Source organism: Podarcis cretensis (genome assembly GCF_951804945.1).
Source record: "Podarcis cretensis genome assembly, chromosome: Z".
In the NCBI taxonomy this organism is placed as follows: Eukaryota; Metazoa; Chordata; class Lepidosauria; order Squamata; family Lacertidae; genus Podarcis; species Podarcis cretensis.
This window is the reverse complement of record NC_137184.1, coordinates 31785743-31803968: the sequence shown is the minus strand read 5'-3', so window position 1 is coordinate 31803968 and position 18226 is coordinate 31785743. Positions and strand designations below refer to the sequence as shown.

The 18226-nt window shown below is 43.8% G+C and overlaps 1 protein-coding gene across 5 annotated transcripts in view; it reads left to right on the top strand.

Annotated features, from left to right (window-relative positions):
• The window catches only part of F8 (coagulation factor VIII), a 78501-nt gene that overhangs the window by 13831 nt on the left and 46444 nt on the right, over positions 1 to 18226 (top strand). For 2 of the 5 annotated variants that reach the window (XM_079962315.1, XM_079962314.1), the window contains exons 2-4: positions 7817 to 7917; positions 10770 to 10892; positions 12624 to 12836. In XM_079962315.1, the coding sequence (XP_079818441.1) occupies positions 7914 to 7917; positions 10770 to 10892; positions 12624 to 12836 (340 nt within the window). In that variant the 5' untranslated portion in view covers positions 7817 to 7913. Of the gene's footprint in view, positions 1 to 3503; positions 3525 to 4211; positions 4234 to 4361; positions 4706 to 7816; positions 7918 to 10769; positions 10893 to 12623; positions 12837 to 18226 lie in introns of those variants that run through there. The other 3 variants (XM_079962317.1, XM_079962318.1, XM_079962316.1) reach the window with 3 other exon arrangements.

The following is an 18226-nucleotide window of genomic DNA, read 5'->3' as shown; positions in this document are numbered from 1 at the left end:
TGAGACCCAAGTAGGGTTTTCTCTTGTCTGTATACTTTTACAAAGACACTAATAACTGTCTTTCAAACTAAGCTCAGAGACTTCCTTCTCTGGCTACAGATATTTTCCTCAGAGTGGATCTTGCGCATACACTCTGCTGAACACCAGCTGAACACCAGAACTAACTCTTTCAATTCTTTTCTCTTTTCCCCTCCCAATTTGCTGTCTCCACCCTCTACTCTGGCTAGCTGTACGTGCAGCCAATCGGAGTAAAACTAAAGCTCAGCGCATTGGCACACTGTATCACCAAACTCTAGTTTTTTTCACATGTCCCACCCTTTAAGATCATTGCAAAATGGGAGGTTATCTCAAACCTCTCTGAGTAATGGGTGAGCATACAGGTACCAGACCATTTTGCACATTTTCAAAATTGCAGTTATTTCAAAAATCACACATTGCAATATCAGTTTCCATTATTAACACCAGTAATTCAAGGCAAATCTCCGTGTTCTTGTTGTTTAGCCTTGGTCCACACAAACCCCCCCCCCTTTCCAGAAGCAGATGCCTCGCTTAGATGGAGCATGGGGTTGAGAGCGGTGCTGGCTGTTTCTCTGCACATGGTGCCAGAGCTGATGTGGTGCAAAATTGATAAGATTCATTTGGGCACGCCAAATTGTTCTCACACAGGAGTCCATTTTGTGAAAGATTACAGTGTGTGTCCATGTCGTCTGGCTTCAGGAGGGTGGAGTGAGGGCTCTGGGTTGGGTCAGAGCCCTAGCACCACCTCCCCCAAGCTGCAAACCTAGTAAGTGCTTGCCCATCTTTGGAAAAGAGGGAAGGCTAGAGCTCTGGCTCTTCCTTCTCCGTAACTGAGAAGATCCATTTGTGAGTGACAAATCATTGGCCTCAAATGATTACCAAAATCCATCCATATTATCTGTCTTGTGCAGGAATGAATAAATGGAGAATGGCTTTCCTTCACTCTGCATTTATTTATTTACTTCCCTGTGCCACAAAGCTGCTGCTTATCCCATGGAAAAAAAGAGTGATTATTTACTTCTGAATTAAAAATAATAATAAACATTGCCCAGTTATTTAAACCTTGTTCCTCCCTTTTCCCCTTCTGCGTTTCTGTGTACGCATTTGTGTGTCTGTGTCTTCCACGTGTCTAATAGGGAACATTCTCTTTCATTTGATATCTATGCTACTAATTACTTCTACAGCTTGAATTTTAGAGAATGTGTGCTAATTAAAAATAAAAAAATCTGTACTTTAAAATAAGAGTGGTAACAATATGTTACAGGTAAGTAAATATTTATAAGTTTAGGACCTCTAAGTGATAGCAGTTGCCTGGACATTACCCCGATCGCCTATAGACAGTTGCATCCTTATTTCAGACATCGTGCCACATTGCGGTGTTTAGCCGGTGACATATCACGATGTCGAGGTGGCTCAAAATTGGACTTTGCACAGGGCGCCATTTTGTAACAATTTCCAAGTGCCGTCCATTTTGTGTGCCTTTGGAGAGGGCGGTGCAAGTTCCTTGAAATGATGCCAGATCCTGGAACTGCCTTCCCCAAGCCGGAAGCCTAGTAAGTGCTTGCCCATCTTTGGAAAGGAGGGACGGGCTCTAAAACCTTGCCTAGAGCGTGCGCAGTTTTCGCACACACACACACACACACACACACACCCGCAGCCGGAAAAACCTCACATGATTGCATCTTTGAACAATTGTCTCTATGCCTGTCTCTGTGCTGGGAAAGCACAGCGCTTGGCACTGTAAGCTTTTTCTGCCTCACCGTTGCAAAGCCCCACATGTTTCTGACCAATCCTGCCTATAGCCAGCAAACTGCCCCCCCCCCCCTTAGAAACCGCCCTGGGGTTATTTACTTCTGAGTTGAAGATAATAAATATTGTCCTGTTGTTTAAGACTCTTTCTTCCCTGTGTCTCCCATGTATCTATTAGGGACCATTTTCACACCTTTCCGTTGATATCTATGTTACTGATTACTTCTGCCGTTTTAATGTGAGAGAGAGGGGTTTAATTTTAAAATGATCTCTACTATAAAATAACAGTGCTAACAATACGTTAAAGGCAAGTAAATATAAGTGTCAGACCTCTAACTAGTAGCCGTTGTCAGGACATAACCCATTTGCCTCTACATAATTCCATCCTTATTTCAGACATGGTTCTATATTGGTATATCACAATGTTTAGCTGGTGACAAATCACGATGCTGATAACCAGACATCGTCCAGCCCTGTTGCCGCCCCTTTCCTTTGTGACCTATGTTTATTTAGGATGCTTATTTCAGTCTGCCAACTCCCATGAGCACAGAACCTCATTTATGATATAATAAATTGCATGCAGCACCTGTTTTTTTTTGCTTCTTGAGGTACTTAACACTGTTTCGAGTCCATTAGTGCTATTCTCATTTTTACATAGAGCCATGGTATTTAATTCATCCAAAAGTCTGAGGTGGTGCAAAATTGAGAAAATCCACCTGGGGGCGCCAAGTGGTCTCATATAGGGTGCCATTTTGTAAACAATTTCAAAGTGTCGTCCATTTTATCTGGCTCCTGAGAGGGCAGAGCTCCTGGGTGCTGTCAGAGCCCTGGCACCATCTTCCCCAAGCCGGAAACCTTCCCCATCTTTGGGAAGAAGAGAAGGGCTCTAGGACCCTGTTGCCAGAGCCAGAGTTCTGGCAGTTCTCCTGCACAGTGCCCCTAATATTGAAGATCCATTTGGGGATGACGGAAACCTTATATGATTGCAACTTTGTGCAGGTGTCTCTGTGCCAGGAATAAATAAAAGGAGAGTCGGTTACCTCCACACTCCATTTATTTATTACTTAAGCCCTTTCTGCCAAACATGGGCATAGCCGGGGGGGGGGCAGTTCTCCCCATCAAGTAAATCAATAAAAATACTTAACTGAGGTTCTGCCCCCCTCCCAACATGAAGCCTGCTGCCCCTAACATAAATCCTGATTACACCTATGTCTCCAAAGCCCCATTTTTTTCTGCCCCCCCCCCCTGTTCTCAGCCAACCCCCAGCCCCCTTAGAAGCTGCCCTGGGCTTGTAGCATTATTTAAGATGTGTTCATTCCTTCTCCCCTTCTGTGTGCATGTGTGCAGTTCTGTATCTGTGTCTCCCACTTGTCTATTAGGGACCATTCTCTCACCTTCCCTTTGATATCTATGCTTCTAATTATTTCTGCAGCTTGAATTTTACAGGAAGTGTGCTAATTAAAAAAACAATCTGTACTATAATAAATAACACTTTCAGACTTCTAATCAGTAGCAGTTGCCCGGACATTACCCCATTCACCTCTACATAGTTCTATCCTTATTTCAGACATCACGCCATATATTGCGGTGTTGACATATCACGATGTCGAGGTGGCCCAAAATCGGACTTTGTACAGGGCGCCATTTTGTAAACAATTTCAAACTGCCGTCCATTTTGTGTGCCTTTGGAGAGGGCGGTGCAAGTTCCTTGAAATGATGCCAGAACCTGGAACTGCCTTCTCCAAGCCGGAAGCCTAGTAAGTGCTTGCCCATCTTTGGGAAGGAGGGACGAGCCCTAGCTCTTCCTTCCCAGAGCCTGCAGTTTTCCTGCACAGCATGGATATTTAGCAAGTGAAATCTCCGGATATCTCCCAGCTCTACGTTTATGTAGGATGGCCACTTCATTCTGTCAACCTCTATGCCTTTTCAAGGAGCAGGACCTCATTTATGAACCTCATTGCATGTATGACCCACTTTTCTTGGGGTGTGTGGTATTCTTCCTGGCGTACTTAATGCTGTTTCTAGTCCATTATTGCGATTCTCATTGTTACACAGAGCTGTGTTATTACAGTCACTCAGAAATCCTAAATGCACCTCTAGCGATTGGAACCTTGGGACAAAAATGCATAATGCCTGTAACCCTCCCCCAACTGGTTCCCCAGCAAGATAGAGGGCTGCGTACCCCACTTTGGGAAGGCAGGTGAGGGTTCCAGCAGCGTCCCAAAGCCCTCTGCCCCCCTTTCCCAAAGTCCTGTAAATGTTTGTTCGGCTTTGGGATGGACAGAAAGGACTCTAGGACCCTGCAGAGCCGTGGAGCTTCCTTCCTAGATCCAGGCGCCTTGCTTAGCTGCAGTGCAGGATCCGGCAGTTTTCCTGCACAAGGCACCCGAGCTGAGGTAGTATAAAATGAAAAGATTCATAATTGAGAAGATCCACTTGGAGACGCCAAATATTTGCCTCGCACAGGTTTGTGCCATTTTATGAAAGATTACAAAGTCTGCCCATTTTGTCTAGCTTTGAGAGGGTGGAGCTAGGGCCCTGGGAGTCCTGGCACCACCTTCCCAAAGCTGGTAAGTGCTTTCGCATCATTGGTAAGGAGGGAAGGGCTCTAGGACCCCGCCAGAGCCCTGGATCTTCCTTCCCAGATCCAGAGCAGTGCCAGCAGTTTAGCATGCCAGCAGTTTTCTTGCACAGGGCACCAAGCCTGGGGTGGCAGAAAATCGAGAAGATCTGTTTGGGGGCAGAGACCCGGAATTTCCTTACAGAGCTGGATCAAGGTGCTGAGCAGAGTTGGCACAAAATTGAGAAGATCCACTTGAGGAGAGCGCCCATACTTCCTGCCAGAGCGATGCCTGCAGTTTTCCTGCACATGGCGCCAAGCCTGAAGTACCCCAAAACTGAGAAGATCAATTTTGGGGTAACAAATACTGGAAGCCTAGTAAGTGGTTGCCCAGCTTTGGGATGGAGGGAAGGACCTGCAAGCTGATATGCTGTACAAGACTTATTGAAGGCTCTGATGTCCTTTCCCTATTTTTCTTTATTCCAAGAGGTCCAGACATTGGTGTCTCATGGGCTAGCTGGTGTATTTGCAGCCTGTACTTTCTGGGAATCACTAACTATCTTCTTGTTTCCCAGAGGGCAATACACTTCCTCTTCCTAGACACCCGGTACAATCTCTGTTCAATAATTTCAAGTATGCAGGGTGCCTCCACAGTTACTTTGTTCCTCCTGGAGTGGGTGGCTGGGTGGGAAATGGAAGCAGTACGCATGCACATTCAGTTGCCAAAGGCATCCATGTCACCTAGGAGATTGCAGCCACAGAGATAAGAAAAATTAGTTGCCTGGTGAAGTCACTTCCTGGTTTGCATGGCAAAGCTGGGGTTTTTTCAACAGAGTCCAGGGACAGAAGCGCACAGCTTTATTGAGGGAGCACCTGGTGTTGCAGTTTTGCACTCTCTACAGTTTTACGCCTGCACTGCTGCTAGGAATTCCATATAATCCCTGTTTATATATTTTTAAACTCTCCAGATCTGTAAAACATTGGCTGGTTTCTCAGGCTGGCTTAGCTGTGAGCAGAGTTTGTGGGCTGATTTGTGACAGGCTCTGCCTTTATAATAAACTCAATATTTTTGACAGTCGATATTTTAGCTTTCTCTAATTTTGCACAGGGATTTCTTGTGTGTCTCTTTTCCTGGCAGTGAAAACAAATTAACTTTCCCATTTTATTTTGTTTGGTTTTTGGTGTCTCAAACCTTTCTTTTCCTGAAGGTTCGTGAGAATAACAACTCTCCCATGTCCCCTTTTATCTTGTCCAGGAAATCTGCTGCTTCCATCACTGTTTGCAGCTTTTTATCCCTCAAAAACCAAATAAACAGTGAGGGGACATGTGTAAAGAACTGCTTCAGTTCTTCAAATGTCTGAACTGTACATCCCTCAACCCATCTGTTTAAGGCTCTATCTAGGAGGCAACCTAACTGGGCATACATTTCACCAGTTTCCTTTTAATATCTCTAATTGTTTTTCTGCTCTGTTCAACAATGAGCCCAAATCATATCCTCACTCTTTCCTTAAAGAGTAAACAATCTGAGGTTTCTTTATTTCTCGTCTCTGAGTAAACCTCACTGAGACTGCCACATATCAGTGGATGCAAATATATTGTCCTGGCTTCATCTAGAACCTCCAAATCTTTACAAGTTCTCTTAGAACTAAACAAAAAAACCTTCCACGTCATCTCTTTTCTGATATTGTGGAAATTTCTTTTGTTCCACTAAGGTAACTTCCCCGCTTCTCTGTGGTACTGGTAACTACCCTTCAGGTGCCTCTCTTGCATTTTAAGATTGTACATTCCTTTTTCATGTTTCTCTTTATCCTGCTATAGTGACATTTTTGGCAAACTGAATCTGCTGTTCTCCTTGAAGCCTAGCTTGTTCTGCTTGAAGCTTGACTTTTCCTTTTTCTGCTTCTGTTTGAATTTTGGCAATTTCAAGTTTTGTTTTCCTAAATTCTAAATCCTGACTGGAACTTCCTCAGATGCTGCTACTTCAGACTGAGCTTCTCCCAACTGTCCCCTTTCGCTTCTAGAATTTTACGAGGGGGTGCCATTTTCTGACAGGGTTTTTCTCTCATAGAAATATAAAACACTTTATTCTACTTGCGGTTTTTTTCATTTCATATCATGACGTTACCATCAATGGTGGTGAACCCTCTTAACTACGGGCCAAGTTTTGCTTTTTTGAAAAGAAAACCTGGAGACCTAGGGAAGTTAAAACAGGAAAAGGAGTTTATTTTACAGAACGAAGTTGGGGGAAAAAAAGATGTGTCAGGAGATAGAATTCTTTCAGGAAACAATAAAGTATAAATAGGGTAAATTCAGTGGAAGTTAAACTTCTCCTATCTCCAATTCAGCTTCCCAATTTCTCTTTATGGGATTCTTCTCTTTCCAGAAGATTGCTCCTCCTCTGACTGAAATGAGACCTATGTCAAATGTTCTCTCACAGCTCTGTTTCTCCTGTCCCCAGTTCAGCTTCGCAGTGTTCTGTTGTCCGTATACTGTTACAAAGACACTAGTCACCGATTTTCAGAATGAAAAACCCTTTTTACCTTTTTTTTTTACAACTCAGCACCCTGGTGGAATTCCTCTGCACTGCATCACCAAACTCCAGCTTAACAGCTTTCTAACATGGTCACTGTGGGGAGGACTGGGAAAGTTGTAGAGAAACTGATTTAATTCTTTGTATAATTCTTTACAGTGGAAGATGTTGGTCAGCGTAGGGCTTTTTATATTGTCTTTATTTATTTTAAAAAAATTCTTGGGTTACTGTGTAAACAAAACAAAACAAAAACCAAACAAAAAAAGACCTGGACGTCTTGCCAAATTTAAAAAATCCACCAGGACAAAAATTTTAATCCTGAAAAAGAGGGTGTGTCCTGGAAAAAGAGGACATGAAGCATCATTCCATGTTAGGCAGTCATAGCTTCCCCCAAAGGAATCCGAGAAACTATTGTATGTTAAGGGTACTGAGAGTTGTTAGGAGACCCCTTATTCACCTTATGGAGCTACAGTTTTTTCAGAGTGGTTTAACAATCAACCCGTCTTCCCAGGGAACTCTGGGAATGATAACACTGTGAGGTCTTTTAATAACTCTCAGCACCCATAACAAACTGCAGTTCCCAGGGTTATTTGAGGAAAGACACGATTGTTAAAGTGGTATGATATTGCTTTAAAAGAAGCCAGATGTGGCCACAGATAGAAATTGATAACTTTTTTTTTTCATTCAAGCAGGTTTTAAATACCCAGTTCTGCTGCTGTTTTTAATTATTTTAATCGCTGCTTTTCACAATTACTTTTTCATTATTGGGGGGGGGTTACTGTTGAGTGTTTATTTCCTCATTATTGTTTTCCCTTTTTTTGTAAGTAGCTCTGGGTATTACTGGTGGAAGAGTTGGGCATAAATATAAATTATATAATCTGATAACTCAGAACTGAAAGCAAATACAGACAGTATAGATTATACCTGTTTAATTTAACCATGCCCCTTTCCTTTTCCAGGGTATTCTCCCCCACGCCAACCACTCGGTACAAGAAAGCCATATATCTGGAATACACAGACTCTACCTTCACACAAACAAAACCCAAGCCGGCTTGGATGGGTAAGCAAAAGGATCTTTTTTGTAGAGAGAGGGACTGCTTGTTAAACCACTCTGGGAGTCGTAGGATAACAAACTACAACTCCTAGGATTCTTTGGGGGAAACCATGACTTTTTAAACTGATATAATACATTTTAAATGTACAGTGCAGATGGGGCCAAACAATGCATAAATTGGAATCAATTATTAATTCCCCAATTTAAATAAAGCTCATAAAATGAGCATATGAGGAATCTCTTCTACACTCTCCAGTTGGAGGCATTGAATTCAGTGGTGGGTGGAATTGCCAAAGGCTTTTTTTCCCTGGACACCCACACCCTTTCTTCCCCCAATTATTATTATTATTATTTTACCAAGCACGTTAATGCTGAATTCATACAGTGGTGCCTCGCAAGACGAAATTAATTCGTTTCGCAAGTTTTTTCTTCTTGTGAGTTTTTTGTCTTGCGAAGCACGGTTTCCCATAGGAATGCATTGAAAATCAATTAATGTGTTCCTATGGAGACCGCTTGCCAGGCTGGCGGTGCGGAGAAGGGCTTTTCTCCCCATCGCAAGCCTTCAGGACAGGTACGGGAACAGAGGGGAAGGCGCGCAGCGCTTCTCTGTTCCCGGGGCTTGCGGTGGGAGGAGGGTTTTTCCTCCCCACGCCAACATTCAGAACAGCATTCTGAAAGTTGGCGGTGGGAAGGAAAACCCTCCTCCCACCGCAAGTCTTCAGGACAGCCATCCGAAGGCTGGCGGCGGGAGGAGGTCTCTCCGCCCCACCGCCAGCCTTCGGAGCAGCCATCCCAAGGCTGGCGGCGGGAGGAGGTCTCTCCGCCCCACCGCCAGCCTTCGGAGCAGCCTTCCGAAGACTGCCGGTGGGGCAGAGAGACCTCCTCCCACCGCCAGCCTTCGGAGCAACCTTCCGAAGGCTGCCAGTGGGCGGAGAGACCTCCTCCCGCCGCCAGCCTTCGGAGGAGCCTTCCTCTCCGCCCCACCGGCAGCCTTCGGAGGAGGTCCGAGGACAGTGGGGAAGACGCGCTGCGCTTCCCCGCTGTCCTGGAGATTTCCCTATGGGCTTTCGTCTTGCAAAGCAAGCCCATAGGGAAATTCGTTTTGCGAAGCGCCTCCAAAACGGAAAACCCTTTCGTCTAGCGGGTTTTCCGTCTTGCGAGGCGTTCGTCTTGCGGGGCACCACTGTACAAGTTAAGTTAAGTGTTACTTGTATTATGGTGGTTTTTGACACATTCGTTTTCTTGCAAGCTACTTTGTAGATCATTTGGTGAAGACGTGGGATATTTATGTTATAGCTGCATGTCTTTATTAAGTAGATTGCTTGCTAATTTAGCATAGAATGGTTGGCTTAGGTATCCTGAAAGGGAGCTAGGACAGGCAGTGAAATGTATCTGTGAGTGAGATTGAGATCTGTGAGCTGGCTGTAGAGAATATGCCCTCTCTTGGAGCTTTTTATCTGTTCCCTTGTAGGAGTATCTCTTCCCACTACGTCAGCTCTGCTACCCACATATTTGCAAATACAGAAATGTCAAAAGTATTCAGGGCTGTTTCATTCTAAGCAGAGTAAGTGCAAATGGGGTACTGCTTCACCAACCGCAGTCTGTGCTTAGCCCGCCTTTTCTGACTTAAACCAGTCCGGGGCGTGGAGGTGGGGTAACACTGCTTATCAGCTTCATTTGTTAATACAGGTTTTCCCCATTTGTTCCGATCTACTGCTAAAAAGAGGGCTTTCAATGGTAAGCAGCAGGGCAAGGCGAAACTCACTTGGACACTCGTGCCTAAAAAGTGCGGGTCCAGCAGAAAACCACTCGAACCTCTGTTTTCCAGGCACTACACAAGTGGAAGTGTGTACGAGCCTTCAGTAGGCTCATTGGCTCTGGCTCCACCTACGGTTTGGGTGCCCTGCCATCTGTCTCACAAGTCCCAATGGGCACCAGCAGTGCTGTTTTTCTAGAAAAAGAGGTGCCTGAACTCACCATGAGCGCCTCCCTTATTCTCTTATAATGGCAATGGCGCCCACATGAGAGGTGCCAGAACTGAGTTCTGGCAAGTTCTGGCTGGGGAGGAAAAAAAGCCCTGGCTCCATCTTCAAAGCTGACAGAGGCTGGTTCTTATTGCTCTGACAACTCTGCCTCTGGAGTTATCAGAAAGCATAGGGTTGCCATACGCCTGGAATTTGCCGGACATAGCTGGAATATAGCAGTCAGAAATAGTGTCCAGACGGAAATAGCTGACATGCCTGGGAAAACCTGGATATATGGCATATTGGAAGTCTACAGTTTAGTGAATTTGCAAAAAAAGCAAAACAAAAAAACCTCAACTTTGGGCAAAACTAAACAAAAAAGCTCTACAACAACTTTTGCATCCGAATTTTCACTTTTTGAAATATAGCAACCCTAAGAAAGCTGTCCAGTGTCACCTCTCTGGGTGTTGTTGGCTGTTACATTAGCTTTCCTGTCCACCTCCTCTACCACCCAAATCATGGAGATGCCAACGCAGGCATGAACAGACAGGGATGGTTCAACCTTGTCAGAGAAGTGCTAGGCTATAGAATCAGAGAAGTGCTAGGCTATAGAACCAGTCTAAGTATCAGAACCGCTTGCTGCACTAGTTGTGCCTGCCCCTTTTGCTTATTACAGGCTTGAAGGGGTGGGGTGGGGGAACTATCATTTTTGGATCGACATCTTTACTTGTGCAGCTGTATATAGAGCACTGCTGTGCCTTTGAACAGCATTTTGCCTATGTATCACATTGATCTGAGCATTGAACATTTTGGTAAAAACTGCAACCTGAGTTCAAATTCTTAATCAAGTGGGATCCAAGATATTAAGGTTCCCATCCTCCTTCTCCCCTACAGGTCTTCTGGGCCCTACCATCCGAGCAGAAGTTCACGACAAGGTGGTCGTTACCTTTAAGAATCTGGCTTCCCGTCCTTTCAGCATCCACGCCATAGGGGTGTCCTACTGGAAAGCTTCAGAGGGTGAGTTTGATACACACAGAGCACCATGTCCATTCATATTGCACACCCCTTTAACAGAATTTGGTATGACCCGCACATTCTAACACCTGATCCAACGCTTCCCAATTAGCTTTGTGGCTGATCAGGGATTAAAACCTGTGTTTCTACAGCCATATCCAGATTGGGTTGGGTTTTTTTACAGAAATATTCTGCAACATGGCATTGATTGATTCATTAGTGGTGCATTGATACTGGACCATCCAAACATCATTCCACTATTAGCTGATCTGCAATGCTTCCCCAGTGTTACTACATTATTGTAATGGGGAGGAGTCTTGACCTAAATCACAACAAAAGTGGGAAAACTCACCACCTCCCACCACCATCCTGGAACATTTGTTGTGTAAAAAGCTACAGGATTTCAGCTGGAAGTTACAGGAGGCTCACCAGTTGTAAACAAAGCAGTGTGACTGTCCCAAAACTATTGCAGTTGCAATCAGTGTTGTGGCAGGCACTCCAGTATTTGAAGAGTGACAGACTCCAGGGGGTTCCAGTACTTATCCAAGCTTTGTTTTCCTTGGTCATTAGAGACTGTGATGTCCTTAGGATAGCTGGTTATATTTATGCATCTATACATCCTGAGCATAGGATGGAGGAGCTCACAGCTTAGATACTCCAACAGATCTTGCTCTCTCATTAGGTTTCCAGGTGGATAACCAAAGCCATAACTTTGCATTCATCACAGAGAGCAAGCCAAATCTCTCTGTCTTCCAGAGAGGATGAAATAAAGACTAGCTCTTGGGCTGTTGTCCTCCTGCCTACAGTATGACATGGCCGGGTGAAAGGGGCGACCCTCTCCTAGAAGAGCATTGCCACCCAGTTGTCTCTGTAGCATCCCAACCAATCCTGTAACAGAATTGGAAGTAGGATCGGATATAATTGTCCCAATACCATAATGAGCACAAATCATCATGAATACACAATACAAAGGACGTCTGGACAGTCCCTAAGTCATGTTCAGATCCAGTATGCTGAGTCCTGTAGTGTGAAAATTAGACCTCAGTAAAAGGCTGTCATAAATAGGGAAGGGGGATAAATTCAGTTCAGTTCATATGTTAAGGTGAACCTACCTAATCCACGCTATACATGAACTGAAACAAAGCAGCCCTCTGAAATTCACTCTTTGCCAAATTTTGCAATACAGTTTTTTCTCCGGTTGGTGGAAGGGATTCAGGTCGGAGCGAAACAATATAAACTTAAAGCTTTTGCAGATGACCTGGTTCTGACCCTGCAGGAGCCAGAATCTAGTACAATAAGAGTATTACAATTGATACCTAATCCACGCTATACATGAACTGAAACAAAGCAGCCCTCTGAAATTCACTCTTTGCCAAATTTTGCAATACAGTTTTCCACCCAAGTAATGTATATACCAAAGTGTGCTTTAACATGTCAGTGAAATAAATTTACAAAAATGTATTATAATATGGGAAATTGCTTTGCAAAAATAAGTACACTAGGCAAAATCACATGCACATATGTGTATATTGCGGGGGGGGGGGGGATCACACTAAAGTGCTGATGATTTTAATGGGGACTTTTTTTAAAATTGCGAACTGATGGGGGAATGTAAACTTAAGATTGGAAAAATGAGAAACCAAAATTAAAAGATTCACCCATTCCTACCCTTAAAGGAAAGGATTGGCTCCAGCAACTGTAACGTTAACTGAAAGGTTGCTTATGTGTTTTCAGGGGCAGGTTATGACGATGCAAGCAGCAGGCCAGAGAAAGAAGATGATGCTGTGGAGCCTGGCCAGACTCAGACTTACGTGTGGGACATCTTAAAAAAGCAAGGTCCAACTGGGTCTGACCCACAGTGTTTGACTTATGCCTACTCCTCTCGTGTGGACAGTGTCAAGGATATTAACTCTGGCTTGATTGGGGCCCTGCTGGTTTGTCAGCCAGGTAAGACCAGGAGATGGAAGAGACCTTCCCATTTGTATCACTTTTTCTGAAATACTTGCAGACATTTCACAGACATTTATTCAACACATTTCTATAGCACTTAATTATTCACATTTCTAAGTAGCATACATAAAAACAACTTACAGAAAATGGGACAATCAAACACTAAATATGTATAATAAACCAAACACTTCCTTAAAATGCTTGCTGGAACAAAAATGTCTTAGTCGTGTGCCTAAAATTCAACCAGGAAGGTGTCTGTCTAATCTCAGGTGGGAGAGAGTTCCACAGGCTTGGGCCACTACACTGAGTGCACGGCTTCTAGTAGCTATAAGCTGCGCATCTGAGCCATGGAGGACCACACCAGCTGAGACTTCCCAAAATGTCTCAGTGATCAGGCCAGGATATAAGGGATCAGGTGGTCTTTCAGATATCTTGGACTCATGTTGTAAAGGGCCTTATTGGCCCTTGTCTCTGCAGCCTTTACAACATTCCTAAAATGCAGGCCAATATTATTATCTATATTGTTCAGAATTAGGTACAGGGCAATGAAGCTGAGAAATAGTGGCTTGCTTCATGCCAACCAATAAGTTAATGGCTGGGATGAGATTAGTACCCAACATTGTCCAACTCATTGCTCCATGTGCTAAACAAATGTGCTATCTGGAAGACGGGAAGGAGGGGGAGGGAGAAGAAAATATCTGAGACAATGGAGAGAGTTAAAGCAACATTTCAAGAGTCCTGTTTTGTTCCGTTCTGGAAGCTACTCATTTCCTATAACACAAGGAAGGGAATTATTTTTATTGGCCAGCTGTGAGTAGAACACGGGAGCTCTTGGGAGGTGCCAGCAATGGAAGTTTCTGAAGTGCAAATGCTTTTCATGATAACCAACCTTTGCCAAACCACTTCTAAAGCTATACTACAAAAGTATGTTTTTGATCAGTGCAGGCATTATGGCTTCAGTACCAAGCCAGTTGTTTCGCGCCCCAGTACTTTGCTTAAACTCCAGCCAGCTGAAGAGTTCTGTTGACTAGCAGCCAGCCGCAGTTCTATTTAGCTCGTGAATAGGACTTGTAAACAGGGGCGTTGTTGTTTTTTTAAATATATATATTTATTAACATTTTAAAGACTGCAAAAGAAAGACAAAGAATTAAACAAAACAAAACAATACAAAAAAATACAAAAATACAATACAAAAACAAAAACACCACACAACCCCAACCCCCAAACATTAAATTAACAAAACCAAACAAACACATCTAATAAGTTCAGTATCTTAACTTTCATTTACTTGTTTCAACGACCTCCTCACACCTCCCTTTTTGTATTCCACTTTAATTAACTGTTTCAGCAATTCCTTTCCATCTTCCTCTGTTTTCTGTCCTGTAATTTATCTTAACATATTCTAACCTTATTTTTCCCTTTAATATATAATTGTCTTAACATATTTTAACTTTATTTTCCCTTTAATACTCTAATAATCTATTTGTACTTAATTCCTTGTAACATTTCTACTAAAGCCATATAGCTCCTTTCCAACATTTTTCTAACACTCATTAATTTTACAATATTTTTATAAATACAGTGGTGCCCCGCAAGATGAACGCCTTGCAAGACGGAAAACCCGCAAGATGAAAGGGTTTTCCGTTTTGGAGGCGCTTTGCAAAACGAATTTCCCTATGGGTTTGCTTCGCAAGACGAAAATGTCTTGCGAGTTCCTGCGGGTTTTTTTCCCTCCCCCCCTTTTTCTAAGCCACTAAGCCGCTTATCAGCTGATCCGCTAAGCCGATAAGTCGCTAAAAGCCGCTATAAGCCTCTAATAGTGCTAGTCCGCTAAGCCGTCAATGGGCTTGCTTCGCAAGACGAAAAAACCGCTAGATGAAGAGAATCGCGGAACGGATTCTTTTCGTCTTGCGAGGCACCACTGTAGTCTTTAAACTTTTTCCAATCTTCTTCCACCAACTCTTCTCCCTGGTCCCGGATTCTGCCAGTCATATCCGCCAGTTCCCTATAGTCCATCAACCTGGTGATCTTCTGTCCGATGCTCTTAACTCTTTTCCAAGTCCCTTCTGCGAGTCTTCTTCATATTTATACATGAACTTTACTTTGTCTTCCACTGATCTTATTTTCATTTTCCTTCCTTTGAGGCTAAAGAGTAGATCTCGGGGAAACTCCCACCTAAAGATGATTTTATTTCTTCTCGACAGGGCAACCAAATCTCCGTAGTTAAGTCTAAGATCCGAAAGGTATTTCAGGACGTCTTTCAAAATTTCCACTCTTGTCTGTTGTTCTTCTAAGTTCCTCTGGTATTTCCAACAGTCTCTTATTTTGTTCTTCTCTTTTTTCCCTCCTCTTCCAAGTTCAAGAGCCCTCACAGTTTTAATCTCTTCTTGACCCAAGTCCCGGTCCCAAAAGTCATCAAATTCCTGTGTAAGGAAATCTATCAAACTTTCCTTCTCCAGTTCAGGTAGGGCTCTGATCCTCGAAATCTGATTTTCTTTAAATTCAATCATAGCAGGCATCAACTTTTGGTCATCAAATTGCATCTGTAAGGCTGGGACTCTCTCTCCAATTGTGTTACTTTAAGTTCAACAGGAATAACTTTCTCCCTAGCCTTCTCTGCAGTTTGCCATGTCAAAATAGATTCCTGTGTCAGTTTCTGAATAGTTTCTATATTGGTGTTCACTTTTTGTCCCAAATTGTCAATTTTGGTAGTTACCACATCCACCTTTTTGTGAAGCTGTTCCAATGAGTCACTTATCTTACATAATACATCCACTAAGGCCTCTTCTGTCAACATTCTTAACCAATTCAAGGTCCCCAGAATCTCACAGGTTTTTATCTTGCAGCTGGAAATTCCCCCAGCTCAACTCTTGTGACAGTTTCAAAAGCTTCCTCTAGAGGGAAACAATTCCTCTAGAGGAAAGCAGTTTCTATTTGTATTAGTCCTTTTAAACTCAATTCAAGCAATAAAGTTAGTTTCAATTTTCTGTTACTTTTACTCCTTTTTAAACGCAGACGGAGACCATGGAAACAATGTATTCCTCTTATTTAACTAACTGTCAGTAAACGTTCTAATCACGGTCAGTCCTGTTGGCAGCCCGTTTCCAGGATCGGAGCGGTGGTATATTAACTCTATTCGCTCTCTCCTGCAGGTATACTCAGTCCAAAACTTTCCCCCCTCTTCTCCTGCCACCAAGGGGGGTTTAGTATTTCTTACTGATTGAAATTTGGCCCTTTACCATAGGCTTTCCGAGACTTCAGCTTGCATCCTCATTGCTTCAATCTATTTACAAAAGGGGAAGGTGGGCTTCCTGTTTTAGACCTCCCCGTTTCAGCACCAAATTAAGACGTTTAAAAATCCAATTCTCAGCTCTACTCACGGGTAGTTGCTTTAAGATCAAATTGTCCACAGGAAAAAGTCAGCGCTCTCTGGCAACAGCTATGCGGCTTCGCTCCGTGGAAGAAGCAGTCAATTCGAAGCACCGCGCCGCTCACCCCACATCGCTCCGGATCCCCGAAACCGGGTTTCCCCACGAGTAGGGGAGGCGCAAAAGGTGCCAGCCGAATCCCACATCCACAGGCTTCACCCGCCTGTGATTTCTAGTGGGTCTCCGCCTTCGCCATGGCGGCCAGACCCGGATTCCTACGAAGCAAATTCCTCCCGATCAGAGGAATTCCGCCATTACCGGAGGCGCTAACCCGGAAGTCCTCTGTAAACAGGGGCGTTTGTATGGCATTTAGCAGGGGTATTTGAGGGGTAGGCTCAGGTATACGTACAACCAAGAGACATGGACAGTGAGGGATGTGCTGCAGTGACCTTCCAACACCAGTGCCATGCTTTTCTTCCTGCTTGAGAATGTGCAAAACTACACCTGCAGCAAGTACCTTGCTGGAAGAGACACTATAGCAATTTGAGGCCCACCTAGCCACCTATCCCTTGAGCTACTGGGAAAGATGAGGAATTTATTGACAGAGCAGAGTGTACTGTCCTGGAACAGCAGTGGAGGTAGATTGCAGATTGCAGGAGACAAACCCCTGGAGGAACATGACACACAGAAGCAGGACTGTCAGGAGCCATGCTGTGTCAGTGGAGCTGCAAAATGGATTCCATGCCCCCACTTCTGACACCAGTTCTGGGCCAAAGGAGCAAGGACAGCAGTTGCAGACCTCAGACCAAAGTCAAATATACAGACCAAAGTCAAATATAACCAAATATACAGAACAATCCCTGCCACTCCCAAGAGGAAGTGGTGGTAGGTGACTCCCTACAGAGGAGTCTGCAGTACTGTGCAGAGGAAACAGGATGTCCCAGGAAGTGTGCAGTCTTCCAGGTACAAAGATTCACAATGTGACAAAGAAGTTGCCAAGTCTTATAAAGCCAACTGACCACAACCACTTCCTTCTGATTCATGGGGGTACAAACAATACTGCCACACACAGCCTTTGATGTACAGCAAGGGATTATGAGATTCTGGGAAGGAAGCTGACGGGCCTTGGAGCACAGGTGGTTTTCTCATCACTCCTTCCTGTTGAAGGTTGTGACCCAAGAAGAGAGAGGTAAATGCTGGAAGTAATCGCTGGCAGCACAGGTGTTGTTAGGAAATGTTTGGCTTCTTGGACCATGGTCTCTGCTTCCTTGAAGAAGGGCTTCTGGCTAGAAATAGTTGCACCTCACAGCGGTTGGCAAGAATGTGTTTGTTAAGAGTCTCGCAAACCTGATCAGATCTTTAAACTAAATCCTGAGAGCAGGGGGAGAAAATACAGGGGAGCACATATTATGAGGGATAATAGCTTCATTGATGCACAGGAAACTGAGATGATGCTCTAGAATTCTGCTAAAGGGCAGGAAACTACAAGAAGGAAGCAGCTGGAGGGAATGGCTAATGATTTCTGTTGTCTCTGTACTAATGTGCAGAGTATGTGAAACAAGCAAGACGATAATATAGGATGGCAAATATGACCCAATAGGCTTTACTGATAGCTAGTGGGATGAGGCTCATGACTGGAATGTGGAAATTAAGGGGTATAAAGGAATAGACAAAACAAGAAGGGAGGAACAGTAAAGGATGTGTACACTTGTGAATAAATTCATGAGAAGGAAGTACAAGATGGATGGGAGTTTCTTAAAGGTGAACCATTGGAGGCACAAATGCAGACAATTCCAACAAATAAGCAAAGTTAGAGGTATATAAAGAAAGCAGTGTGGCTGCATAAGGAGCTTACAGATGAACTGAGATTTAAGAAGGGCATTTATAAAAAATAGAAGAAAATGGAAATCATGAAGAAAGAGTATACACAAGTAGAAGGGAAACAGTTGCAGGGGAAAGGTTAGGCAGGTCACAATTTAGAAGAATATTGAAAATGTGGAATGTGTGCAGAGGAGGGCA